The sequence below is a fragment of the Seriola aureovittata genome, chromosome 13, assembly GCF_021018895.1.
Source record: "Seriola aureovittata isolate HTS-2021-v1 ecotype China chromosome 13, ASM2101889v1, whole genome shotgun sequence".
In the NCBI taxonomy this organism is placed as follows: domain Eukaryota; kingdom Metazoa; phylum Chordata; class Actinopteri; order Carangiformes; family Carangidae; genus Seriola; species Seriola aureovittata.
This window is the reverse complement of record NC_079376.1, coordinates 7,853,325-7,881,116: the sequence shown is the minus strand read 5'-3', so window position 1 is coordinate 7,881,116 and position 27,792 is coordinate 7,853,325. Positions and strand designations below refer to the sequence as shown.

At 40.9% G+C, this 27,792-nt stretch overlaps 2 protein-coding genes across 3 annotated transcripts in view; both read left to right on the top strand.

Moving 5' to 3' along the window:
* The first annotated feature begins 98 nt into the window (after nt 1–98).
* Nucleotides 99–11,439, top strand: cdan1 (codanin 1). The gene is made up of 28 exons (XM_056394236.1): nt 99–210; nt 700–1,412; nt 1,504–1,704; nt 2,009–2,199; nt 2,493–2,612; nt 2,717–2,795; nt 2,953–3,073; nt 3,384–3,493; nt 3,696–3,785; nt 3,914–3,989; nt 4,186–4,391; nt 4,699–4,831; nt 5,017–5,160; nt 5,374–5,540; nt 5,700–5,781; nt 5,960–6,049; nt 6,142–6,196; nt 6,448–6,584; nt 6,675–6,778; nt 7,198–7,347; nt 7,507–7,570; nt 7,678–7,756; nt 8,720–8,946; nt 9,182–9,289; nt 9,390–9,453; nt 9,672–9,883; nt 10,189–10,296; nt 10,424–11,439. Exons 1-28 carry the CDS (start codon nt 133–135, stop codon nt 10,544–10,546), a joined length of 4,032 nt encoding a protein of 1,343 aa, XP_056250211.1. The 5' UTR covers nt 99–132; the 3' UTR covers nt 10,547–11,439.
* A 1,395-nt stretch (nt 11,440–12,834) lies between these two features.
* The window catches only part of stard9 (StAR-related lipid transfer (START) domain containing 9), a 42,529-nt gene continuing 27,571 nt past the window's right edge, over nt 12,835–27,792 (top strand). For both annotated transcript variants that reach the window (XR_008829340.1, XM_056393041.1), the window contains exons 1-3: nt 12,835–13,082; nt 15,848–15,917; nt 18,172–18,288. Coding sequence is in view for 1 of the 2 variants with exons in the window: in XM_056393041.1 (XP_056249016.1) it covers nt 13,036–13,082; nt 15,848–15,917; nt 18,172–18,288 (234 nt within the window). In the remaining variant the exon portion in view is untranslated. The remainder of the gene's footprint in view (nt 13,083–15,847; nt 15,918–18,171; nt 18,289–27,792) is intronic.

Below are 27,792 nucleotides of genomic sequence, written 5' to 3'. Positions count from 1 at the left end.
CAGAATGCAGAGAGCTGTCACCTTCCGCCAGCTGCACACGTGGTCGGCGTACGTCACTCGCAATACGTGCCTCCGTTGACGCAGACCACGCCCCCCCTCGCAGTGAGTGCAGCCGCGCAGCGCCTGGCCAGAATGGCGGCTCTTTTGGAATCGCTTCTGTCGAAGAAAGTGGGTATAAATACGGTCACAGACTGGCTAAAAAATATCGAGGTAAGTCTGAAATAATTCAGAGCAACACGAGTGAGACATCTGACACGTGCCGCCCTTTGTATGGCGTGTTTTATGAGATGACATAGCTCACAATTGAGTGTAAACAAAACTTTTAGCTGCTGAGCTAGCGAGCTAATGTAGCCTGGATGGTATGGACTCCAGACAAGACGCTTCCTACGAGTCAAGAGAAAATTTAGTGTCAAAACAGATAATAATATGCCATTTTTGTTAGCAACTATTATTATTGTTAATGTCCGAGTAGGGCTGTGCAGTTTAGCAGATGTTAGCAAGCGCATTGTTAGCAAGGTCAACTGGCTATTTTCTGCAGAAATGTGCTGAAGCTGTCCAACTAAACATATGATGACGTAGTTACTCTCTGTCTGTGGTACATCGTGCATTAAACAGTGTTGCTCATCTGTGCTGTTACAGCTTTATAAATGCCTCATTGGTCACAAATATTTTCCAACGATTATGTTTTTTTTTCAACAGGAGTATGATAAGCTTTCACTCAACAAACCTGGGGTGACAGTTCATAAACAAGAGTTTGTGCCTTTTCTTTTAAACTTCCTGCGAGAGCAGAGCAGTCAAGCACTAACCCACGGCCCTGCCACGCCAGCCAAGACCCCCAGCCGTCCCAGGCCTGCTGCACAGACGCAAGGCTTTACTGACAAGAGGGGTAGCAGGTCTGCTGGTGGTGGAACTGGTTCACGGAGTGCCAGCCGCGTCCAGCTGTTTTCTCCGGCCACGTCTGTGTCACCTGGAACAGAGTGGGGTGTTGCTGGTCAGTCAGAGTCCCACTGTGTGAGTGGGGTCAGTGCCTTCAGCAGCCCCTCCTTCTCTACAACATGGAGCCCTGCCTCCAGGCCCTCAGGCTCCGAGCGCCGGGCCAGCCAGAGGATCAGTCTGGGGGACTACATGGTTTCTCCTCCAGACCTCCTGAACAGCCCCAACCTCCTGTCACAGAAGGGCCGCAGGAGGAGTGGTGGTGGCGGCATGGCTGGACAAGGAAGACATGGAGGAGTACGTGGAGGACATCACAGTGATGAGAATGGACGGTGGGACAGTGGGGGGAGAAGGTCAGGTAGAGGAGGAGGAGGGTACAGTAAAATAAACGAGCAGGTTTCACCTCCATCTGTGGGGCAGCTCAACTTCAGCAACTTGGAGGATTTCCCTCCTGTTGGGTCATCACCAGTTTCACCAGTGTGAGTCTTCTCAACTTAAACTTGAACAAAAGTCCACACTGACACCACCATATATTTTCAGATTTGTCTAATGGCTTACATTCTCCTTCAGGGCATCCAAACCATCTAGAAGAATAAACCCAACACCAGTCAGTGCAGAGCGGCCACACTCCAAACCAAAGACCTGCTTCACCTCCACCCCATTCAGGAAGCCCTCTAGCCCCCCATCAGGGGTAGAGGTGCTTCAGGGGTCGATGACAGTGGGCAGTCCTCTGAGCCTGCAGGAAGAGAGGGAACTACTTAAGAGGGAGAAGTAAGTTAACATGGAGAATGACTCTACTTATTCTGACAAATTCTAGTATAAAGTAGTGGAAGAAAGGGTGACACAAAAATGTTTGTTTATACTTTTTGCCTGGCCAGTTCTAAAAGCAAAAGTACTGTTTTTCATTCAGCATTATACACGTGCTAGAATTTGTAATTAATATTTTATACACTCATTATGATTGATATATCATACATTATATATTAGATTGTCTTATTTCTTTATTTTCTCGTCCTCTGTTGTTTATGGTCCAGGTGCATGTGAAAGTTCATGATCAGGAATTTCTTGTTTTTAGGACAAAGCGCGCCCAGCAGGTGGGCCCTCCTCTGCCCTCCTCTCTGGACCCTTGCACCCCTACCAAGTCAGGGCTTAGGACTGGATCTAAAGTTACACCTGACCTGCAGACACCTAGTCCTGAACCATCTAAAGTCACCTTCTCCTTGGAACTGGATCTCTTGGCAGAGCTGTATTGCACCTGCATTTCTGGTAAATGGCCACAAGGCGTCATAATTGTGCCATATAATATAACATATTAACATATAATGTGTTTAAGAAAATTAAAGGCATTTACAGAAAGTAAAAAAAACAAACAAAACAAAATTAATTATTAAGAAGTCAGATGTAAAACATAACAAGAAATCATTTTGGAGTTAATATGATTAGGAATAAATATAAAAAACCTCACAATAAAGTAATTTTAAGTGTCTTAAAATCTATTAAATCTCTTAAATCGCACAAGACGATGAAAATGAGTGTGTTCATTTTTTGGTGTCTTACAGAAAACCTAGTGCCAAACATTTTCCTGGAGCTATTCTTTGTGATGCAGTTGCTGACGTCTCGGTTTCCTCAAAGTCACGATGATGATGATGAACAGGGCAGTTTGTGTGCTGTAAATTCAGGTGTGTAATTTATGTCACTATAGTCCTTTATATTTAAAATGTGGTTGTTGTTTTTTTTCGGATTTTGTTTGAATTGAAATTAAGTCACTTTTTCACATTTTCAGATCTTCTGGAGAGATGTTACCTAAGACAAGTACACAACTGTGTGTATTTTGCAGTGAGGGTTCTGGAGAATCAGTTTCAGTGAGTTTATTTATTTCTTGTGTCATAGTTTTCCTCAGTTTTCTCCTATTCACTAAAAGGAACATATCAGTTCACAGTTTCGCCTCAATTAGGTGACATTGCTCCCTCACTCAATCTCCGAGTTGATTCATAAGCATCTTCTCTTGTCATATGAAAGGTTGGTAGCTCATTTGGACAAGTGTACATTGCGTCTGCTGGCAGAGAACGAGAGGGTGGCGTCTTTCTCCCCAGATCTCAGGGACCGTCTCACTCAAGCGCAGGACAGAAGCACAGCCAAGGTAACACACTTATACTTTATTGTACTAGTGTATGTGCTTTTATTTCCTGGAGTGTTACTAAATAAATTCAAATATTGGTCTCTACTCCATGATGCATTTTTAAGTTAATATGTATATCTTTTAATAGATTGTTTTATTATTTAATAAAAATATTGAACATTCAGTTTGTTTATGTTATTATAAACCTTGTTTGCTCCTCACTACAGATGTTCATAATCTGACTCTAAAAATGTCAGACAACTTAAAGCTGTTCTGTACTATATTCTTTAGGTTGATATTTTTATGTCCCTTTCTTCCTTCTCTGTTCCAGCTTTCCCCCTCAGTTTCCACTTTCATCCACTCAGTCCCGTTCCGTCCTGCCACGGACAACAGGTCCAACTTCGGAAGTGACAAGGCCTTCCACACCTTTAAAAAACAGAGGTATGTCACAGCTTCTTCTTATGTCCAACAAAAATGACTCTTATGACGGATGAAGTGTGCAGCAGATGGGGGTAAACCTCATATACTTGGATTTTTCATGGTTATAAACAGACTGAGCCAAGGCTGAGCACCTAAAGTAACTGCTGAATTAGACTTCATCACTTGCACTTCTGTGTTTGATATTTTTGCCCCCTTTTCTCAGAGATATTTTTTATGAAGTGCTGCGAGAATGGGAGGACTTTCACACGGAACCAGGGTGGAATTTTGATGTCGCTTTAGGGAGCAGGATAAGGCAAGTCCAATGATTTTTTTTCTTATTAGCTTGTGTAATTTGAAAATGTAAAACAACATTTCTATCCAATTCATTTATCTTATCTACTTCTGCTACATGCATTTCATCATTCTGTCTTCTATTTTTAGAGGAATGATGAGTCAACTGACCTCTGCAGGAAACCATTCCCATTTTGCCCGTCTGTTCCTGAAGCAGCTTGTTCAGGTAAACTGTGGCACCTCATCCAAATTTACGTAATAGATCTTAACTTTTTTAAGTAATTTTATCTTAAAGTGATAACATACACCCAGATAAAAGTAATATATAAGGGATAGGGAATACAAATAAGAACAGCCCAGCTGCAGCTTTCTTCCTTATCTTTCCTTCCCCTCAACATGTACTTTTTTTTTTTTTTTTTTAGATGTGTAAAGGCCCCCGTATGAACAACTCTCCCGGGGATACCCCTGACACCGACCTGCTAGGCATGCTGGGAGCTGACAGCTTGGGGCGTCTGAAGCGTCTTGAAGAGCGTCTCATCCAGCCTCATGGAGTTGTTGGTCCCTGTCCTCCCCCATCCTTCCCTGGCCACCAGGAGTTCTTCAGAGACTTCCTACAGACAGCTAGCTGGTGAGACAATCCGTCCAAACAAATGCCACCAGTGACATTGTTGAACTATATCATTAAAATATAAAATTGACACAGGACACATTGTAAGATCTATTTATCATTATGTATTCATATAATTGGTATAATCGGTGGTCAAAAACTGCATGGAGTGATACATAATAACTCATTATGCACTTTTTGTTCATAACAGCAGGAAGTTTATTTTCTGAGCAAGTCGTTTTTCATTTGGCAGATGTCCTTTTCGATCCAAACATTTTCCTTGACTTGTCTTTCTGTGATCTAACTTGTTTTACATATTGTGCACCAGCTGCCAGCTGAACCAGCACCTGCAGGACAGCCTGTGTCAGCAACTCCTCCAGCTGGACGAGGTGTCCATCCTGAGCCCCCCTGCTTCCATCGGGGAGGGAGAGGAGGAGGGAGATGGGGACATGGAGCAGCAGGTATACTATCCGAGTCAGACAAAGAGATGTTACTGAGATGTCAGTGTCACTGAGTTTTTCATGGCAGGTAAAAGATTTAAGCATGGGGTAGTCTGTGAAATTGCAAACATGCCAGATTAAACGAATAATAATCTGATTGACATACTCTTAATTATTACATAACCCTCTTGATTTGTCTCCATCAGGACGAGAAACAGCGGTTCACCTCAGTGCTGCTCCTCGCTCGTCTCCTGGCTAAGTTCCTTGGATTTATTTCTTTTCTGCCTTACCAAACATCTGAGAGACCATCCAGAGAGATTCAGGAGACTGCGATAGCTCTGCGCAGCAAGGTTAGGAAGAATTGATGAATGTTTATGAAGTAGTAAGGTAATTAATTGAGGCCTGTTTCAAATGGAGAAGGTATAAGCTAACTTAAAGGATTTATTTCCTCTAGTAGGGTGACTTTAATCTCATCAAGGAAACCAAACTGTTTTAAGTCCAGTCCTGGCATGTTTTCTGCAAGGCATTTAATTACATTATCTTTTCCTCTCTTGGTTCATCAGAGCGTTCCAGTGCTGGATGTGTGCGCTGTGCTAAATAACAGTATGAAAAGGAGGCGCACCATCCTGACTGTCCCCTGGCTTGTGGAGTTCCTCTCCATGCTGGACTTTATTGGTCCTCTGCTGCTCTGCTACAGGACTGCGTTAGGCACACTGCTTCTGCTGTACAGGTAAAAAAAAACAACAAAAAACCTGAAAACATTTCTAGAAGTAATAAATCTTAACTGAATTTTTACAGAATCATAAACAAACCGACACATTCTTTGTTTTTGTTGATGTTTGACCTTCTTGGAAAGTTATCTTAAAGATTACTTTTTGTATTCTTGTAGGAGGATGCTGTTGGGCAGATGTGGAGAAGTGTGTTACCTGAACAAACTACTAATGGTGTCTGTATTAGGTTGGCTTTTCCAGGTGAGACGCAACTTGTAGATATTATCTGTTTTTGTATATAATAGCGTAAAGTGAATAGTAGAATATGATTGGTTGCAATGTAAAAACCGACAGAGCTCAGTTTTACATTTAACATACATCATTTTACTTTTACACAACAGTTACCTGTAATTGAACTGCTTGTGTTAAACGTGTGTAGATCCCTGTGATTCCTGAGGACATTTTCTTCACCAATGAGTTCACTGAGGTGGCTAAGCTGGAGGACAGTAACACAAGTGGTGCAAGCCTTGTAAGTAAAATATTCACCTTAGTAGGTGTTTGTGCGTAAAATGCCCACTGCTGTTTTTTCATTTGCACTGAGGCTTCTCTTGTTATTTTCAGGACTGCATTCCCCTTGTGGATCAGCAGCTTCTCTATACATGTTGTCCATTTCTTGGTGAGTGGAAATTTGTTAATCTTTGTTATTGCCTCAAGGATTACCTGCTCAATTTTACATTTCTTTACATGTATATTTGTTGCAGTGTTGTCACAGTATTTGCTATAGAAGAGGTAACATGCTGTTAATCAGGAGCCACAGAGCTTAGATCACATTTGGTTGATATGTGTTCACCGCAAATGGGCCTCCAGGTAACATGCACTCTTTCTAAGTTGTGGATTGATTTTCCTTGCCTGGTTTCATTGGTCCAGGTGAGTTTCGTAAGCTCCTCGCTGCCTTTGTGTCTGGAAGCACAGCTAAAAGTGGAGGAATTATCCGCAAGATCACCCCCACCTCTGCTGAGCTCAGGGATACGCCAACTGCCAACAGGTCACAGCAGAAACTACAGGTGAGTAAACAGGCTGTAAATAGAAATTTGAAATGGCATCAATGAATTGCCTGTTTGCGAGTATTCAAACCAAACACTCAAATGTGACAGATGGACCTCGAGCAAGCCTTCTTTCACAACCAGCCTCCGTCGCTGCGTCGCACTGTGGAGTTTGTAGCTGAGAGAATCGGATCCAACGGCGTCAAGCATATGAAGTTAGTATCACAGAGCTTGGGGGTGGGGGGTTGTTGGGCCTGAGGCTTTAGAAATTTCCAAGTCATGAATTTCTAAATCAACTGTATCTTTCACAGTTTTTTATTTCACTTTGACCAGCCTCCACTAAATTACTTTTTAGAATTGAAAAGGACTTTCAGTGTAGCAGGTAATCAGCCTCTAACTTTGGTTGGTTGCCTACCTAAGAGGCTAGTAACTGTTCAACAGTCCAAATTTACTCAGGTGGTGGCTTATGTGAAATCACCTCCCTGTGTAGCTGTCTTTTTAAAAACATGTGTATCACAACTCTTATTTTCATCATCACTAAAAGTTAACTGTAGATTATGTATTTAATTTAATTTTTTTATGTTAATGCACGTGTGTGTTTGTGTGTTCACATTTATTTTGGGATTTTCAACAGGGCGACGTTAGTGAGTGAGCTGGTGGACAGAGGAGAGAAGATGCTAAGAGATGGACTGGAGTTGCCAAACTCAAATCCTTCAAAACTGAATGACTCCATCTGTGCTCAGCTGTGTGATGCTGGATTAGAAGCTCTGGCAAGAGCCACAAGGTACAACAGCCTCTTTTAACAACCAGCAAGCAAAACTGTCTTGAGTGGCCATTTGATAGTTGGAAAAAAGATTGTATTTATTTTGATGTAACATATTGTATTTCACCTCTGTGGGGGAATCTTTTCTCAGTGTTAATCTCAGTCTTATGTGATTTGCAGATTTTGTTGTGAGAAGAGTCCTGAAGCCATAAGAATCCTGCTCCCTGATGAGACCCCGCCTGCTGTGAGTCATTAAAAAAATCACCATGCAAAAATGATGAGATGATGTCATGTCAAAAAACAATTCTCTGTGGGTTGTTCCCATGTGTTTGACTTGCTTTGTCTCTGCAGGTTCTGACCACATCTGAAAACATCACCAAACGTCTTGCAACAGAAAAAGCTTGCAGCTGGCTCTCTGCCAACATTACAGGTAGCAAGTCACTTTATACTTCAGTCTTACATTTTTATCTCTTTCCTTTCAGTGTAATATTAGACAGGAAACTTGCTTTGTTTGTTTGCTTGCTTGTTATTAGAGGAAACCTGCTTGAGATGTGCATGTTGTCCGTGGTTGATTATTTGTTTTCAAGAATCTAGCTTATAATTTGAAGACGGACTTAGTGAAGAGTTCAGTGTGATGAATTGTGTGTGTCAAGCAACTCTACTATAGGGAGGCACCGATCCAACTTCTTTTTCTCCCAATTCTGATACCTCGACTCAGGACATCTGCTGATAGCAAGAAGCAGTCCAATACCACTTCTCTCTTTTCCCCAGATTTGCTTTGGACTCATCATTATCTGAGAGAACACGAGGCCAGGGGTTGCTCTGGCCTGCCGTCACTGATAACAGGAACACTGGATTTTATAACAACATTGACCAAAAAAAGATTTTTGCAGGCCTATTAAATAGTGACTTCTGGTTCTCTTGTAACTAAAACTATATAAGGTTACAGGATATGTAGTGTAACACTGGTATGATCCTTTAAAGAAATGAAAATTATGGAAACTTTCACATCAGGGGCCCAGGCCTGGATCTGAGTATGCTTGACCCCAAACTTGAGTACGGTTCATATCAAGTGTGAAAACTACTGTAAGTGATTTCTATAACTATTCGACCCATCCAAGCATGGCTGTGAAAGGACCTCTCTCTGGTCTAATGAAGAAGTTATATTCTTGCTTGAAATTTGGGCAGACGAAAACATACAATCACAAAATATATTTATGGAATCATTTCTATAATAAATTATAATTGTACTCAGCTGTACGCAGCGAAAGCCACGATCATGTCACAGAACCTAATTTAATTTTTTTCGAAAAAAGGAAGGAGCCCGTTCTGTGGTGAAAGGATTGCCCAAGGACATCCATCTAAAATATTATTTCTGTCTTCCAACCATCAGCGCTCATCAGGCGAGAGTGGAAGAGCAGATACGATCGCGTGATGAAGGCTCTGGGTAGCCCAGTGGCTCCGGACTTGGGGGATGTGGAGCGGGCTGTAGTAGAGTTGGTCACCCAGGAGCAGTCGACTACGCCCAAGAGAAAACAAGGAAGTGAGAGAGCGATCTCCTGCTCTCCACACTGCAACCACATTGCTTCACTTCCCTCAGACATCCTCATCGAGATGAAGGTATGTTTGCATAAGACAATATTTTAGCATTTCATTAAGCTATTGGGTTTGCTGTTATTACTATTAGTTATGCAAAAATTGGTTAGAATTCATTTTCTCTTTATGAGTTTAAGTGTTATGTCACCAATTAGCTTCTCCCAAATGCTGAAAAGGAAAACCAACATTACTCCTCACTGAAGTTAAAGTGAAAGATTTCTGTGTAAAGTTCTACTTGAATGTTTTTTTTGTAATGTAGGAGTTCTTGAGCATTGCAGTCGGCCCCAGGACTGATGAGGAGCTGCCAACTGGCTCTCAGCTCCAAACACTGCTACAGAGAGTGGGAGACACACTGGCCTGCAGAAAGGTACACGAGACACACAAGTGCAACAGAACAACACTCATGCTCGATTTACTGATTTTTGCCAGTAATGATAACACTTTGTTCCTCTTATTTCCTCACTTAGTTTTTAACTGTGGTGTCAGAGCAGATGCTGCTGAACTCTACTGTCCTACTGGCCTGCAAACTGGGTAAGAATCCAGGCTTTTAATGATAAACCCTTAATTACAGGAAAACACTCTCTGGGTGATATGTGTTAAAATGTAAACAGGTTAATTCCCCTAAGTGCTACAGCTTCATAAACACTCCTATTTGTTAATTAAATTGCCCTTCGCTGTGTGATATGGAAGCAAGATGATGCAGTGTATTGTGTAACTGACCCGAGTGCCTGTTGTGTTTATCCGCTCAGTGTCTGCAGAGCTGCCGGTGCTGTCTCTGTCAGGGTGCTGCGGAGGTGGTGAGGTTACTTTGGGTCCTGGTTCAGGGTCAGAGACTCCTGTCAGATCGGTGCTGGAGCAGCTTGCTGAGCTGTGGGAGAGAGACTGTTGCTCCTCCGCCCCCCTCCACCTGCTCTTCACCCCACTCACTGTCACTGCTGTGCTGAAGGCCAGCGACACAGAGGTATTTTAACTGCTGCTGATATCGAAGTATTAATGATGCTAATACAACTACTTATAGGGTTTATACATACAGATGTGCAGATGACATTTTGCTAATTTTAAACTGAGAAAAACACTTAAATGATGATAATGATGATATCTTCTGTGTACAGAGAATAACATGAAACTTGAAGGCTTTTACACTGATATTTCACTCTTTAAAATGTCATCTTACATAGATATGGTGACATTATTTGCTGAGTTTAACCTTTTCTGACTGGCTCCGTGGTCTCTAATGTGCTATAAAGATTTCCTTTGTCTTTTCAGTGGAACAACTACCTGTTCCTTGTTAGAAAGCTGGTTGACAGAGGAATCTTGGGCGAGGAAGAGGTCATATCTCATTGGAAGAAGCTAACAAGCTTGGCTTTGCCAGCGGTGAGGGTTCACTGCTTTTTATCATGATGCATTCTTTAGGAAGTATTTCTTTTACTCGTGCTTTGACCTCTTTGACTCTTCTCCACTCTTCCTCGCTCACTTTGTTCTCTTTTCTGTCTCATTTCAGGAGCTGATAGAGAAATTTCAGCTGCAGTCACAGAGTATTAAACCCACCTTGCCTCTGGCTGACTTACCGAGTCACATGGACATGCTGCAGGTCTCACATCAGACAGTAGAGGGCGCTACGTGACAATGATAATACAAGCAAATGTCCCACAGCATCTTTTGTGTGATCACCACAGTGTTTTAAGTCACATCTGTCAGTGTGTTGTTCAAGAGGGAGACAGTTCTGGGTGACTTCATATTGTTGGCCATTTTTCCATTTGCCTTTTGTGCACCGTGCATCAAAGCTGTTCCACCTGTCAGCCTCTGCTCAGACTCTGCAGGCTTCAGACTTTTGTTCTTCACCTGCCTTTCATGAATTCCTCTGCTCTTTTGCTCGGGTGCTGGTTAGAACCAGAAAGCCCTGCCAGTCAGTCGTAGTAGCTAGGGACCACATCATCTCTTACCTTAGATACATGGAACCTTCCTGTAAGTAAACCTGGATATACGATTGTATCCGAAGGGAAATACTCTTAGATCAAGCACTTCAAACAGTCAAGACCAAAGCAGAGTATTTGCAAAGACAGGAGAAGAGTGCCCAGGATGGGCCTTTTGTAAGTTTTTTTGGAGCTGCGAATGTAAACTGAGTAACTTCGCTCTCACATAAAGGCGCTGGCTCATTAAAATGTATAACAAATACTGTATATTTCTAATTCTGACTCATTCAACCAGACATGCCATGTTTAATAGACATTGCATCAGACAGAGTTTCTAAACATGGACTGAAAAATGAAATTTTTTGTTAGTTTTTAGACCCACCAGAGAAAATAAATGTCTTTATTTTAGTATAGCACTTTCACACACTGCCTATGACCGCCACTACTAGTGAATTGCATGTTTATTTCATGAATGCAGGACTGCATTTGTGATTATTTTTGTTCATGTTGAATGAGCACTCTATTCTCTGCTGCTTTTAAATTGAAATATTTTTATGTTGCCACAAAGTTAAAAATATAATAATAAAGATGTATTCTGGTTTAAGTGTTTGTTGTGTGTATTTGCTGTGTGTGTCATCAGTGGTGGAAGAAGTACTCACATCCTTTTAGTAAAAGTACCAATACAACAATCAGAAAATACTCTGTTACGAGTAAAAATCTTCCTTTAAAAAGTTAAACTGCAGATGTATTATCACCAAAAAAAATCAGTATGAAAAAGCAAAGTGCTTGATATATTATTATACGGTATATTAGATTGTTCATAGAGATGCATCATTGTGTAACCAGCATTTTACAGTGGAAGCTAATAACTATACTTGTCAGATAAATGAACTGGAGTGAAAAGAAAATATTTTCCTCTGAAGGTTAACGGACTGAAAATGTGTCCAGAGGCATAAAATGGAAATACTCAAATATAAATACCTCAAAGTTTTACGTAAGTACGGAATTTGAGTAAATGTACTTGGTGGCTAGAAAAGTCTTATCTTGTTGGAATCAATGTGTATAATGAAGCTCGGGAGCTGATATAACTACAGAGGCCTGTAAAAGAAAAAAAGGAAACGGTTTGTCATGGTAAAGTAAAAGTTAGAATTAAAAATTATTACATAAAATGTCAGATTTTTTACTTTTTAATCCAATAATTTTGATTTAGTATGTTCAAACTATCTCATAATTTTGACATAGTCACGATTTTGACATAGTAAGTCAAAATGTGACTTTTTATTTCACAATTTTCGACTTAAGTCAAAGATTCAACTTCTTACCTACAAAATTGATTTAGGAGGCATTCATTTAATGTCAAATTTCTGACCTGTTATGTCAAAATGTGAGTTAATATGTAAAAAACGTCAAAAACGTCAAAAACTTTGACTTAATGTCATAATTGATTTGATTTGAATTGATTTTTTATCATAATTTTGCAATTTAGCATGTCAAAATTCAATGCTTGTAAGTCAAATGTTTGACTCAAGTGAAATGATTAAATGGTTGGTGATTGATGATTAAAAAAATCAAAATTTCATCTCATAATTTTGACTAGGCCTATGGCAAGAATTTGACAGCGTAAATTGTGACATTTTATCTAGTATTTTTGTCTTTTTATATCATGATTTTGCTTCTATAGTTTATAATTTGGACTTTAAAATCTAATTTTTTTTTCTTAAAATTTGTACCTGTCATGAACATTTTTAATCATGACTTACTAACTTTTCTCATTTAGTTATTTGTCTATTAATTAATTAATTAATCAATTAATTTCTACACTTTTTCCCCATACAAATCAGATTATTACCGGTCAACAAAAGTTTCATCGTCAGTTCAACACTTTAAACGGGGGGGATTTAAATAATAACAGACATGCAAAAGCCAGATTTGAATATGGCTGTGTAGGAGGAGTAACCAGCAGCATCCCTCCTCCCTCTCTGTCCAGCAGGAAGTTTCAGTCTTCGGTTGGGAGTTTTGGAGGAGGCGCGGGTAGAGGATGACTTGAGCGGCGGACAGCAGGGCAGTGTCTCTCCCACTTCAAGTTTTATCGGACTGATAAGCACAAAGACTCGACATGCTCACAAGGGGAAACGTTATTTTACACCAATTCCGAGTTAGCCAACCGCTGAGTTGTTAGTAAAAATCTTCGTGAGAAATCATGGCAAACGTTAAAGTTGCCATTCGAGTCCGTCCTCCCAACGCAAGGTAAGTTTTAATGTTGGCTAACTAATTCCCTCTGCTTGTTAACATAACGTTAAACAAACGTCTTAACAAACGTACATAAGCTGAGCTACTTAATTGCAATTGTCTCCATTGCTAACTTCGTGTCTGAGCTGTTGTTGCCACCGGTGCTAGCCATGGGAATTTGCTAGTTATATACAAAACATTATGCTTCTCATATTCCCCTTTGTATTTGCGATATTGTCCGTTTTGCTCTACGATACACAAAACGGTAATGGAGGCTAACTGTAGCTAACTGTCTAAAAAAAACTTTGTACAGTGGTTACAGTGGAACAAATGGTGCACATGGTGAATAATGACATCTGTGGCTGTCAGTAGTGTTGTCTGACGAGGCACATGTGTGTGTGTGTGTGTGTGTGTGTGTGTGTGTGTGTGTGTGGTGCTGAGTAATGTACAAAAAACTGGAGCTAGGTAAGGCTTAAAGTATCTGACTGCAGCCATGTATCTTTACACAACATCCATTAGGCTAATTGGGTCTAATTTTGATGTACACACCTTAGCTGCCTGTCTGTGTGTATGACTGCAGCCAGAGCCTAAAGTTTCTTTAACCCTTTCACATCCACTTTCAGCTTAAGTAGCATTAGTAGCATAAAATTACCTGAACACTATTAATTGTTGAATTCATTTTTCAGGTGTGAATGCCAAACATTTGCTGATCAACTGGTTCTCAAATAAGCTGTTTTTCTTTCTCTTACATGGTAGTTACCTAAATATATTGGAACTTTGTATGGACAAAACTATCAATTTGAAAATGTCACCCCTGGAAAATGGTTTGCATAGACAAAATGATGAATCAGCTCATCAGTATAGAAAATGATCAATAGCTCCATCCATAAAAAATCATATCATTCCATTCTGTCTGACAGTATCATATTTCTGTATTGACTTGTCCCATTTCTTCAAGCCAGATAATGCTGACAATGACTGATACTCAAGACTCCATGTTTTTTTATGGCTGCATATGGCTCCATCAAATAGAAATATTCTTGTTCATTACTTTATTAAACTTTCCCTGGAATCAGCCTGACACTATAATTGTATACAAAACATACTGTGTATACAAAATATACTGAATTTTTACTTTAAGCTTAACCTATTCCCTTTATTTATTTATTTAGAGGCATTTATGGAAAAAAACATTCCCCTTATTTTACAGTGCTGTAAAATCCACTGTTGAAGTAGAACAAGGAGGTTGTAAAGTTGCTTTGCTCCACTGGAGAACCCCTTTACATTAACAGTCAAATTGCTACAACATGTTGACTAACAGGTCTTCAGGGTCTGGAGATATAGTGCATATAAGTTCTGTAGTAGTAGTACACTGATTTAAATTGAACTCCTGCAGGCTGATTTGCAGGGGTGCTGCACTAAAGGCCACTACAGTACCATAACAAAGCATTATTCAAGCAATGAAGCGCTGGACAATGATTCTTTCAACCAGTCTTCCTGGTTCTTTGCATAACAAAAGGATTTCTTATATACAATGTTCACTGTCATGCAAATCTGTCCTTCCTGATTTCTGGCTCTGACACTCATACTGTCCTCTTTTCTTTTCTTATTTTTTTTTAAGTGAAAGATGTATTTCCTTACTCGTGTATTTGAATAAGGGCATGCTGTGTGACAGAGATAACATTAACACCAGCCTGGTAAGCTACTTTCCTCATTTGGTCCGGCACAGAAGTGTGTTGCTCTTTGTTTTAGTTGACCAATAGGATTCCCAGGGCCCCCCTGATAGTGCAGGCATCCTCTCACATGTGCGAGAAACATGTAAGCCCAGTTGTGAAATTGTTTGTCCTAGGTTTGTATCAAAGCACATTTTTTTTAGGTTGACTATTTTCCACCCCCAGCCTCCTCTCCTCCATGCTGGTTAGAGCCTGAGATTGAAGGTTGGTGGTTTTGGGTTGGGTCGCCAGTGCTGGGGTTGGCAAAATGAGTCTCACGTGGTGAAGCACAGGGGGAGGTGACGATTACAACAGCCTCCTCGTCTGCCCCTAACCCACCACAGAGATAGAGCATTTGCACTACGGGCAGCTTTTGCCATTATTATCGCTCCTGGAGATCGAAATTCTACCAGCTCCTTGTTGTGATTGCCTTTAGCTTCGCATGTGTTGCATCAGATGCACTTGGTCCAGCTGTTGAAGCACACACAGCTGAGCTGACCTTGTTTTACTCCCATACACACACACATGCGAGGACACATGCTGGTCCCAGTTGTACACACACACACACACACACACACACACAACACTTGCACACTCTCTCGACTTTGTGGAAACAGCCCGGGCTGTCTCTTTGGAGGAAGTCTTTGGAGAGTGTGAGGGTCTGTTTTCATTTGAATCTCAAACTGGTCAGTGGTACTCACAACTCTTGAGTAGCAATTTCATGGATCACATGCACACATCCACATGCACACAAAGATTCATTGTTGTAACTGTCATGTGATGGCCACCGGTCAAGTTGAGCTAGCCTAGATTTATCTGGACACCCTCTCAATTATATCAAGAACAGCAAAAGGGGATTTTAAACCAATTTGAAACAGACTGTAGGGTGATAATGCAGTATTTGAATCCAAAGTGAAACCATTGTTAAATCCCTGTCCGGTTTGCATTTGGATTAGGAAACGCTAATCAATACTGATGGTGTCCCTTAGATCTTCTCTTCTCGGTTGGAAGCACGAGTTAATGTTTTCTTCAATTGACTAAGGTTGACAGTTGCTCTCTTCTTGTCCACAGGGAAGGTGCAGATGGAGGAAGGCTAGCGGTTCAGGTGGAGGATAAGTTTGTGAGGATCCAAAATGTGAAGGTGAGTATTTCTGCATACAAACACCCAAAATACCTTAGATTGAGTCTGTGTTTGGGAGTCTTTTGGTGCGTTTCACTGGGTGAATTGGGAGTAAAGTGTAGAGGGTATCTAGCACAGCAACAGGATGTTTACAGCTTTGGATCAGCCTTTTCCTGCTTGATGTCATAGTTGTTTATCATATGTGTTGAGGTCACACATACACACTGAGACACACACAGGTTGAGAGACCATTCCTGTGCAGTCAGGACCCCAGGCGTTATTATTAACAGTCTTACTTGCCAGACAAGAGGAGTTTTCTATGTTTTTATACTTTCTGTTGACTGAAAAGGGTCATTTTTGTTTTGTTTTTTTTGTTCTATAAATTAGTATAGATTTCAAGGAGGCTTTGCACATTTGGAAATAATTATTATGTGAGCTATGAAGTCTTGTAAGCTGATACTTTCACCAAGTTACCAACCTGCTGTGTCAGATGGCTGGGTAGACTTGTCTGATTGGTGGAGCTCCATTGCCTGCAGACTGCAGTCTGGTGCTGTCTCTACAGTTCCAGTGTGGAACATCTTACACACTGTTTTTCATTAATGTGAATGTTTGCATTGGCTACAGTTTGCAGTAGCCCTGTTGAAGATGATATCAAAAATATCCATGTGATGCAAAACCTACAAAAAGATAAAAGAAATTCAGCTTGAAACTAATTTCAAAACTCACATTTTGCTCCATCTTTGCCACAGATATTACTTTGTTTGGTACTTACAGAATTTCTCCTTTTACTTACATTTTACATGCAGATGTATAGAGAGAAGTTGGGTGGGGGGAGGAGAGAATCTGTTGTGATGTGACAGAGACGAACCACATATGGCTTCCCTCTGCCATGGAAAAAGATCAAGACTTTCAAGGCTCTTGCGGGTCTCATGGGAATGATTATTTATGGAAAGTGGGACAGTTTCGGAGGATATGAGACAGAAAAAAGCGTGGATTTTACTGGCCAATAATGTAACGCTTATAAACATCAAGTGATACGAGCTATTAAGACCTACTGAACTAAATTAAAACTTGTGAAACAAGAAAAAGATAAAGGGTTATCTTTTACAAACAGTCAAGTTAATTCTCCCTGACTCTGTTTGTCAGTGGTGGGAGCTCTGTTGGACAGGAGATTTGCCTGTGGCTGGTGTTTCTCCTGGCTGATCCCTCACACTACAAGGCCATTGTTGAATTTCATAAAAGTGCTCAGGGGTTAAACAATCACTCTCTCAAGCGAGGAAATTGCCGTGTACAAATTGATACCCAGGGATTAGTGTTGCTCAGTGCTGCAGATCAACTGACAAAGATGTCAGGCTAACAGACTAATTGTTTCAGCTCTAATTTGATGGTATGTATAAAGCATACGCAATTTGATCAAAACAGGTGACAGGTGTACAAGGATTAGTATTTTCGATTTTTTACCAGTTATCATTGAAAGTCATATTATTTTAAAAGAAGCAGCTCAACAGAAAAACGAACGAGAAAACGCTGTGTGTTTCATGAAAATAATCCATGGCAATATTTAATAGACAGATAGATCATGATGATAACAACAAAAATGGCAGAGTAAAGCCCAGGCAAGCACCATCTTGTTTGAATAGATATATGGTCTTGGTAGACGTCCTTTATAGATTAGCTATACATGGCACTTTCTCCACTGACATTTATTTGAGATTTACAACCCTCCATCTCAAAGAAAATCCGGGAATACAGTGAGCGTCCCTGAACTGAGATGTTTCTCTAGGTTGAATGCAGTGATTTAGAAGAAATGCTTAGATGCTGCACTGTTTTTCATCGTAGCTGCTGTGCCTGGACAAGTTCAAATCCTGCTGTGCTGTTTTTCCTCAGTTCAGGATTCACTCACAGTAAGCAGAAAGGTGTTTAGTGTTAATGCACCGAGGCGAATAAAGGACTGGAGGAGGAGTGAATGCATTGTTAATGAATGGAAACAGCTTGCTTGCAATTCCACACCCAAGCAACCCTTTAAAAACAAAAGCTGTAGTACTTGGCTTTTTATTTAAACTTCACTTTTCATGTTATTAAATGCATACACATATTGTCCCCATAAAGTGTGTGTCAGTGTGCAGTGTAGTACTGTATTATCTGTTCATGAAGTACTGTAATACAAACACCTGTTTATTTCTGATATGATATCACTCACCTTGCTACTGTGTGGAGATAATCAAATAGATAAGTCAAAAACTAATCCTTTACTCCTCTGTTTTCCTCCCTAAAGCTGGATGGACGAGCAGACGGTGCTGTAGATTCCAGGGAGAAGCTTCTGGAGTTTTGTTTTGACTACTGCTACTGGTCGGTGGACCCTGCAGAGCCTCACTATGCCTCACAGGAGGAGGTAATGACCCAACTCCCTAACTGGCTGTTTATATGAATTACAATGTCCGCTTATTGACCTTACCCTAAGTACAACAGTATTCTAATTAAGGTTTTTTTCTTAAGCTTACTCACTGAACTGCTACAGCCATTACAAATTTTCCCATAATTTTCACACATACATGCTATAACATCCCTCCCCAGTGTGTTACAACGTCTGAGTTTAAATCCAGTGAACCAAACCCTCGCAGATATACCGGGCAGTAGATTCAGAAAGGAGAACCAGCACAAAGGACTCTCCTGCAGAAACAATCACCATATTTGTTTTTAAATCTTGAATACTAGAATATTGCAGTGTAGTGTAGTACTGTAGTAAGTGAGATTAGTCAACAGTTTGTCCTTTTGTAATGGATGAATATATCTATTTTTGGTAATTTGTTAGGATCTGGTTTGACATGTAACCATTTGTGCAGCGCTACCTTAAGATTTTTCTTGTTTTCGTGCCATGCTATATGCCCTGTTGTGGGTGGAGACCATGTGCGTGCTGGAAACAAGTTGACACTGGGCAGACACAATCTCTGTACCAAGAAAAGAGCCCAGAGGAAACACTCTCTTTGTAGACAAACCACAACAAGAGGGTTGTGTGTTGTGTTGTATGTTTTCTTACACAGATGGCCACTCAGGGGATATGATATCAGCTCTATCTGTTACCCAGAAGTCTCTTTGCCTCAGACATGGCACGGCTACAGTCAGTTCGCTTTTCATGTCACGGCTGTGATTGGGTAATTAGATATCTTTGTGTTGCTTTGATTGGAGGGTGTTTCTGGAACCTGAGAAGGGCTCCAGATTGAGAGGAAGTGTTGCCTGCTTCCATTACAGGAAATCTCTCCAAAACTTATATGTATAGAGTTCTTTTTTTTAGATTAAATGTCTTGTTATTAATTTGTATTTCTATAGAGTTTTCATTGTTCAGCACAATAGTTACAGTTAGTCCACTTTTCCTTTCCTTTGTCCATGGGGTTCCCTCCTCTGCCACTCCCTCACTGCCTGTCTCTCTTCTTGTCAGAGCCGCCTTTGTAAGTATTTAAGAAAGATGGGGCTGTGATGACGGCCTACACACTGCACTGAGCAACAGACAGCGCAGCACTTCTTCATCTCTCTTTTTTTTTTTTTTCCTCTCCCTGGCTCTGGCGTTGGCTGCCTCTATCCTCAGCAGATTTGTGTCCAGTCACAGTGGCCTGGTTGCCACAAGACATTCCTCTGTTGACCCAGGGTGGGCGGAAGGGCACCAGTGAAGGACAGAGCCGCTGGATTTTAATCTGACCTCTTTTCCTGCATGACAATCCAAAGAATTGTCTCTTTAACAAAGAATATACTAGATGACAACGTCAACCATTTACTGATCACATCACAGCTGAAAATATTTGAATTAAGCATAGGGCAGTTATTTCTATGGTAGATTTGAAGAAACAGTGAGTGACTGAAAAAGTAGAGAAGACTGGAAGCCACAACCAAAATTCTCCAACAATGTTCTGTTGTGTCTCATTTCATAGTGGTAGTATATTTAGGTATTTGCTCTTATTAAATATCTAACCACATACAGCTTTTGCCAGCACCAGATTGTCTCATGGTTTCTTCTTTGAAAATATATTTTAGTATGCTTTACTCTTTTTCATAACAGGAAGAGGGACTGAATTCATCTTACTCCCTAGTCCCCATGAGACTGAGACAAGGGGAAACTGGATATTAACTCCTGCCTCTCCAGTCCAGCACTATCCAACCACACCCAGCGCCCCTTAGAGACTGGCTTCCCAGCCCCTGTACCTCCCTCCCAACTCCTGCTCTGCACTGTCTGCTGTCCATGCATCACTGATAGTTTACACCAGATACATGTGGGGGTTTCTTTCTACTGTGCAGCAGAGAGGGAAGTCAGAAATGTGACTCTTGGGATGCAGACCTGGTTGCATTCTTGTCACTGAGGACTCCCCACAAGAAAAAAAGATTGTTTTACAGGGTGGGAGGCTCAGTTTTTAAGTTGCGTCTTTGGGGGAAAAATGTTTCTTGAAGAAGGTTGAGTAGAGTGGAAGGAAAGGGCTCTATCAGGTGAGGAGAGGTAGGATTTTGGAAGAGAACCATAATCCATAATGGAAACCAGCTGTTGAGTTAATGCATAAGTGAACTGGGACCATTTGTCTAAATGCGGCTGCCTTTGTTTTGGGCGTAGATATTGAGCTAATAAATAGCTTTTTCCACTATTTAATAAAATAAACCCCTCAGCTTGTTTATTGCTTCTGACGGTAAGAACCATTGGAGAGGAAAGTGAAAGAAAACCAGAGAATTAGAGCCTGGATAGAGAGATAGCAAATGGCAAGAGAAACTGATTAGAGAATGCGGGAATGCGAATTTTGTGCCTCTGCAGCCCTCAGCTCACGCCTGCCAAGCTCGCATCTGCCTCACTAAGTTTTTCGCAGTTAAATTTCAGTGCAAAGACGTCACTGCTGAGGATTCGGCTCAGAGCACAATGCTGTTTTTATGGCCAAATGGAGTCAGCTTGCTGGGGTTTTTCCCTCTCCTCCTCCTCCTCCTCCTCTTCCTCTGTCTCTCTGTGCCTCTGTCAATGCAGTGCGTGATTTGATTATGTTTGCAATATTTCTAGGTCTGTGTGTCAGTAGTGCTGCAGACTGGGTGAAGAATAGTTTCTCTGTGTATATGAAGAATCCTCCACACTCACATGAGCATTTACTCCCCCTCAACACAAGGCTGGACCCAGAGCCAAAAGTCCAGTTCAGCCTGGTACGAATTAACTACAAATAGGACGCCATTTAAACCACATGCTGTCAACAAAGAAATATGAGATCTAGACCATGTGGATACAGGAAAAGCACCTGTGATTTATGTATAGTCTTTCGGCTTTCAAACGGTTACAGTAGGTGATGACAGGAGTTATTACAAGAGAGACTGAAAGTGGTTGGATCTTCAGTTTATTGATTTAAGACTTAAGTCAGGGAGAACAGTGACATGGTCAGGCTTTGCTGCAGTTTACAGTAGTGTACAGATCAGACCTCAGCTGAGTGATATAAGAATATCGTTCTAAGTCTTTTTTTAATGTCTTTTGCATCATTGTAAAATCCATCCAATCCATTTCCAAAATTTTAACAATTATTTTCAATATCGATTCTAATCTGCCACTTATTTTCTCAAGTAACTTGCAAACAGATATTAGAAGAAAACGGTAGAAAATTAAGCCTTAGAAATCACATGTACAGTATAGCCTGGAATCCCTTTTTTAAGGATTTCTCAACATTGGGGCATTTTAATCATTTAAAAAAAAATTTTGTTTCCCTCATAGCTGCTCATTGTATTCATGAATAAGCCCCATTGTCCATTTTGATGCACTTCCACAAGCTGTATGTTTTTTTTGTATTCTTAAAACGACTAATGTAAAGGATTTTTTGCAGCCTTTGTGGATCTGTTGCCATCACCTGGAAATGAAAATAGAGTCATATGTCAATAACAGGAAATTGAAACACAAAATTAAGGATCACAAATAGAGTCCTAACAGGTAAAAAAATTCTCTCTTTAATCCAGTTTGTTATCAATATTGCAGTATCCATCAGCATCACATGTTTTCCCCATATCATATTTATGGATTAACAGATGGGTGTGGCTTCTCAAATCAAATGATATCAAACAGTGAAAGAATAGTAGTTGTTGCACCAGTTTATTTTCTATTCAAGGAACCTATACTGTACCACTGTAGCCTATGAATATCACACAGGGCTCCCATCAGTCTGAAGGCTGGAGAAGTAATTTCCAGTCTGCAATAAAGAGTGCAACATGCAGCTCTGCTCTACTGTGTTCTGCTCTGGCCTCTTTAACGAGGATTGGGGGAGGAGCAGCAAATCCCCAAACCTTCTCCAGATATGGTTTTATTTATTTGTTTTGAGTGTAGCCTTTGCCCCACTGTCAGTTTCAGCAGTAGTGTATGCTGAAAAATGAAATGTACTACCAGAGTGCCCCTTGCCTTCAATTTTTTCACTTCCCTGTGCTCTGCTCCTCTTTTTTTTCCCCACTGTCCTTCGTTCCCATGTGTAGGGAGGCCTGAGTAATGAAGAGCAGCCTATCTGTTTGTCTCTCCCTCCTCCCTCCCTTGCAGCCTCTCAGCCCTTCCATGCTAATTTGACCTACAAATTCTGTCCAAGTGTGACAAACTGGAGCGTTGTTGAACTCTGGCCAAACAGCTTCCTCTCTGTCTTCTCGCTGTGTGTGATTTTGTCTGCCTGTCTGTGTCCTCCCTGTGCTCCTTTCTGAGCGTTTTTCCTTCTTTTCACTTCTGACTCTCCAACTTCGATTCCTCGCAGGAAGTCAGGACAGGGATCTCTAGTGGCATTTTTTTCCCCTGTGTCTAAACAAAAGCATTTAATTTTGCTCAGGGTCCAGCTGTTGTGTTTGTGTGACCCAGTTGGAAAGCGTGGGGCGGGAACCGAGTGACCCTCGCCTCTGCTGCAGCTGTCCACTCCTGGACAGGGAGAATAAGCAAGGGAAATTGTTTTATATAAATTGATGTTTTTTGTTTGACTGACTGGGAGAAAGTGGCATCTCCTTTTGCACTTACTTTTTCACTTGCAGTCTTGTGTCTTTGTGTTGTGCTCAGACACTCCCTCCCAGCAAGAGCAGTTGTGGAGGGAAAATTAATCTTGGTCCTCTTGGTTGCGTCAAACCTGGCAAAAGCAATGAGAAGCTGAAGTCTTTAAATGTGGCAAAGTACTTCACTTCGCTTGGCTGGCCTTTTGCCATCACCCATGACAACATCTTACACACATTTACACACACACACGCACTAAACATAAATACTTCTCCACGGTTTAGTGTACGGCAGGCCACATAAAACCAGACGAGCAACTGGCATTTTACACAGCCTGTGATTATAGGACTTAACTCATTACAGTGGCATTACGTTTTCACTCTTGTCAGCCTGTCTTTATCACGCTGTCGTTTCTCTTTCACGACTGCCATCATTTCTCAACATTTCTCACCCACTTCACTGCGTTCCTCCACTTTTTTTCTGTGTTACAAGGCCACAACCCAGGCGCCCTCTTTGGAAAAAAAGTGTTTCCCATGTTTCAAAACAAATATGGAACACAGTATTTATCATGGTCCAGATCTCTGGCATGAAACCCAGCTGGTTCAGACCTCATTTACGTCTGAGAGGTCTGGTCCTACTTAGATGCACATTAGATGTACGTACCTTTCAACTTTGCTTTTGAGATCTGTTGCCAAAGTAGATTTTTACAAAATAATATCTCTCTGTTTGTCACCGCTTAGTTAGAAAATGGCTGCCATACATGTCATGTGGTGGTATTGATTTAAAACTGTGTGGAGTCTGACCTGCTTTCTTTTTCCAGCTCCTGGCATTGCTTTACTTGAAATTTGAATTTTGGCGTGAGCCTGGCCATCCATTTCATTTGGAGATAGTGGTTTGCTGTGATTGTGGTGTTTTTAAAGAGTACTGCTGCAAGCCATATATTTTATCATGCATGCATGAGTGGATGTAATAAAAAAAAAAAATACTACAAATTGTAATGCTAGCATTTGACCTGCATTTAAAGTGACACCTGTTTTCTCTGAGGGCTGTTTTCCACCAGTGTTTGTCTGTTTTATTATTGGATTGGTTTATATTGGAGAGATGGAGTGAAATATTATCATCATGGATGAACTGTGTAAAAAGTCATCAACTGGCTTTTGAATTGAGAAAGTATATATGCCATACATCCCTGCCAAATCAGGCCTTCCTTTTCTGCACAATTTGGAGCCTGTTGCCACTAACCCTAACCCCAAACCCGTGTCTTATTCTTCCTTCCGTCCTCTCTGTTTTGACCCAATGAATCTGACCTGCATTTCCTGCACAAGAATGAAAACTATATTCTGCTTTTCCTCTTTCATTGTTAGATTGTTTGTACATTTTTTTTCTCAGAGAGGGAAGCAAACTCTGAAGCTTTTGTACTTATTGTGCATGCAGCTTCCTCCCAGTCTCTGAACTGGTCAGAGATACACACACACACACAGGCACACACACAAACACACGTGCAACAGCCCGCTGATGACAACAGCCTTCCTGTTAATGGAAGTGTTTAGTCTGTCCCCTGTGACCGACCAGCATGCGCGCTTGCTTTGCCTCTTGTCTGGTCACTTTATCTCCAAGTTGTTTTTCTCCTGCTCCATCTCTAGAGTACATTTCCATTCCGGACCTGTCTCTTACCTCACCTGCTTTGTTAACCTAAAAATACCTCCCATTGCTGCAGGCTGCTGCAAACTGTGAAAGTAGGCTGTGACAGAGGGCCATTGTGTCCATTTAGGCAGCCAGAGTATAATGACACAAATTACAGTCTTGTGATTTAATTTGATGTGACAGTGATGACAAACAACAGGATTGTTTTGATGTTGCCTGTCTAGACAAACTCAAACACACAGTTTTAATTCGCACAATAGGTTGAAATAAGTTAATGTTTTTCTTTACGCTCCTCTTGGTGTTTTCTTCAGTGATCGCTTGAAGTGTTTTGCAAACTTTTAAGAAGAACAAACAGCAAAAATGGCAGAAACAGAGAAAACAATAGGAATAGTGTACAGAGGTAAAAAGAGAGAGTCAGGTTCAAAGAAAGAGCGGATAGTTGAAGTGAAGTTCCTGCTCTTTGTGCTAAGCCTGGAGGGACCCTCAGCCCTGTCGTAGCCCCCATAGAGTGAATTTAGGAGGGTCAACTTTAACAAGGGCTGTGTTGATTCTCTCTGTTTGAGGGAGGAGAGTGTGTCTGTGTCTGGTTTAAGATAGTGGGATGAGGACAAGACAGGGGTGGTGCTGCTTTTTGTCTTCATGTTTAAGCCTCCATTCAGCCAAGAAGCAGGGGGCAACAGTTGGTGGTCTGGACTGCAGTGAATTGCACACTTTGTAGTCGTGACACTGTTTATTGAGCAACAGTTACGTAAGGTGCTCTCTTTCTCAACTTATTTCTTGGCATAAAACAAAATTCAAACTAAATAGTACATTCTGTTTTGGTTTTACAATATTGTTTGTTATTGTGTATTGTAGACTCGCATATACTATATACTATGTATTGTTGTATACAGCTTAAATGTTTGTCACAAATGATACTTTCCAGGTTCTTGAAAAATGTGAACAACACATTCGTTAAAAAGGGTTAAAATTCCTATGCATAGGAATAATGATGTGTGAGATGTTTCTTACACAGTGCCTGTTGGGTGATTTATAAGGTCATTGAGTAAGACAGCCGTTGTAGCACCACTTTTACTAGTTGCACGTGGCTGCTGTCTGCACATGGTTGGCTAGGCTACAGAGAAATACTTTAAGAGGAAAAATGGTGTCGGTCTGATTTAGGGTTGCAGCCTCTAGTTATTTTCTTTAATGATGAATCTGTATAGTTATTTTTTGAAAAACAGTTTAGTCTGTAAACTGTCAGAAAGCGGAGGATGTTCAGTTTCTAATGATATTAAACCGAACAGCAGCAAATCCTCACATTTGAGAAGCTGGAAGCAGTGAATGTTTGACATTTTTGCTTGGTAAATGACTTAATGGATGAATCTATTATCAAAAATGTTGTTGATTTGCTGTTGATTGACCCAAAAACTGACATAAACTGGTGTTTTCCTGCAGTTTCTGTGGCTTTTGAAAGCAAAGCAACAGAAAGTAATTATGTGACTTAAGGTGCTGATTAACAGTCGTAGCAGGTAACGAGTATTCTGTATTGTATGTTGAAAGTCTCTGTCCTAACATTGGGTGTTAGTTTACTGACTGGTTATACTTTACCACTTGGTCACGGTGGTTTAAATAAAACGTTGGTCTCTGTGTGAGCTTCACTCCACCGTGTCGGTGTTGAACATTTTACTTCTCTCAGAGAAAACTCAAGGCTGTTGAATGTTAACACACACAGATTTGCACAGTCTTAAGAACAACCAGATGACCAGCGAATCCATTCAGGCTGCTTTCACAAGGCCCGGGCCTTTCACAAGAGCTTTCAACCACATCCAACCTAAACCTATTCCCCCCCATTTTATAAGCCTAGAGTATACACAGGCTTAACTCCAGGTTCTCGCTTCTCCTGACAGTGGTTGGTAGTCGCACACTCTCACACACATGGGAGGTGTGTTGAAAGTATCTCTACTTCACCTCTGAGAGCATTTCTCCTCTCTCCTCTGTGTACTTACCCACCAGTCTATGTGGTCCAGGCTTGAGCTCAGGGGCAAAGGGAGGGGACCCCCTCACTGATCCCAGGGTGTGTTATGGTTCTGGAGGGGAATGTGCTGTGTCTCAGGTCTGGTCTAGATCAGGTTGCTGCCCCCCAAGGCACATGTTGCCTTTGGACTGAGCTGTTGGGTTGCTGATGAGGCCACATGTCCCAAGGAGCTGGTTTTGTTGTAGTTTCTTTTTGCTTATCTGTAATGAACAAAGGAACGATAACAATAGAAAAGACTGAAAAATTTTTTTTTTATCCATTTGCTTTACCTCTAACCAGTAACACCTGCACACACACAAAAGTAGGCACAGCTGACTATTATGATACATGAAATTAAGTGGTAAACACCCATATTACTCACCATGCAGAATGCGTCATGTGCAGCAAAATCAGTTATCATCATACAATGTGTTTGACTTTGATACTAATCAAAAACAAATATCAGCAAATTCTACGCCCCTGTGATGCCATGGAAAAACATCCAACCAGCGCTTTCTCTCACTTGACTTGAACAGTTTTTCTGCAACATTAACACAAGGCTTTTATTTTAAGGTGCTGGTTGGCTGTTTGTCAACTCTAAAACTCAGTGGACTCTGACTGGTTTTCTAGGTGTTGTACACTGTTTGGCACTGGTGCCGCAGGTAGAGCTGAAACGACCAATTGATTGAAAATAATTGGTACAATAATTGGTGATTTATGGAGAGTTTTTCATCTCACTCATGTTTGAGTGCACACATGCAACACATGAATAACATTTCAATTTCCAAAAAGATAAGGAAAAAAGGAGGTTGTGATTTGGCCTCGTGCTAATAATGTTCAGATTCTGGATCTGAGGTTCAGACACAGAGAGAAAGAAAACAAGAGGCCTCAGTTGATTGTTTTGAGTGGGATTCTCCTGTATCCCCCGTATCACCACTGCACTTTCAGGCAAGGTTTATTTTCCTGACAAAGTCACTTCTCAAACTCTTTTTACTTTCACAGTTGCTTCTCTCACATACACATTCTGCAAAATTGTTTACCTAGAGTATTAGCTGACCTCCCTGCTCCTTACTCAAACATCTCACCAGGAAAAACATTAGTTCCCTGCCATTGGTCTGGTGCCACAGCATTGTGATCGTGAAACCTTGGTGTAAGAATAAACAATGTAAAAACACAATGCGATTAAGATCAAGGACATTGGCTTACACTGTGAACACCTCATCAATTTTAAAGTGCATTTACTTTTTTAGTAATACAATCTTTCAGAGGTGTTTTCAGAGTCTTCTTTCTTACTCTTTATT

Coding starts and splice junctions, on each gene's coding strand:
- cdan1 (XM_056394236.1), top strand. CDS start 133: ATGGCGGCTCTTTTGGAATCGCTTCTGTCGAAGAAAGTGGGTATAAAT. Junction 211..699: donor ACTGGCTAAAAAATATCGAG/GTAAGTCTGAAA, acceptor TTTTTTCAACAG/GAGTATGATAAGCTTTCACT. Junction 9,290..9,389: donor ACACACTGGCCTGCAGAAAG/GTACACGAGACA, acceptor TTCCTCACTTAG/TTTTTAACTGTGGTGTCAGA.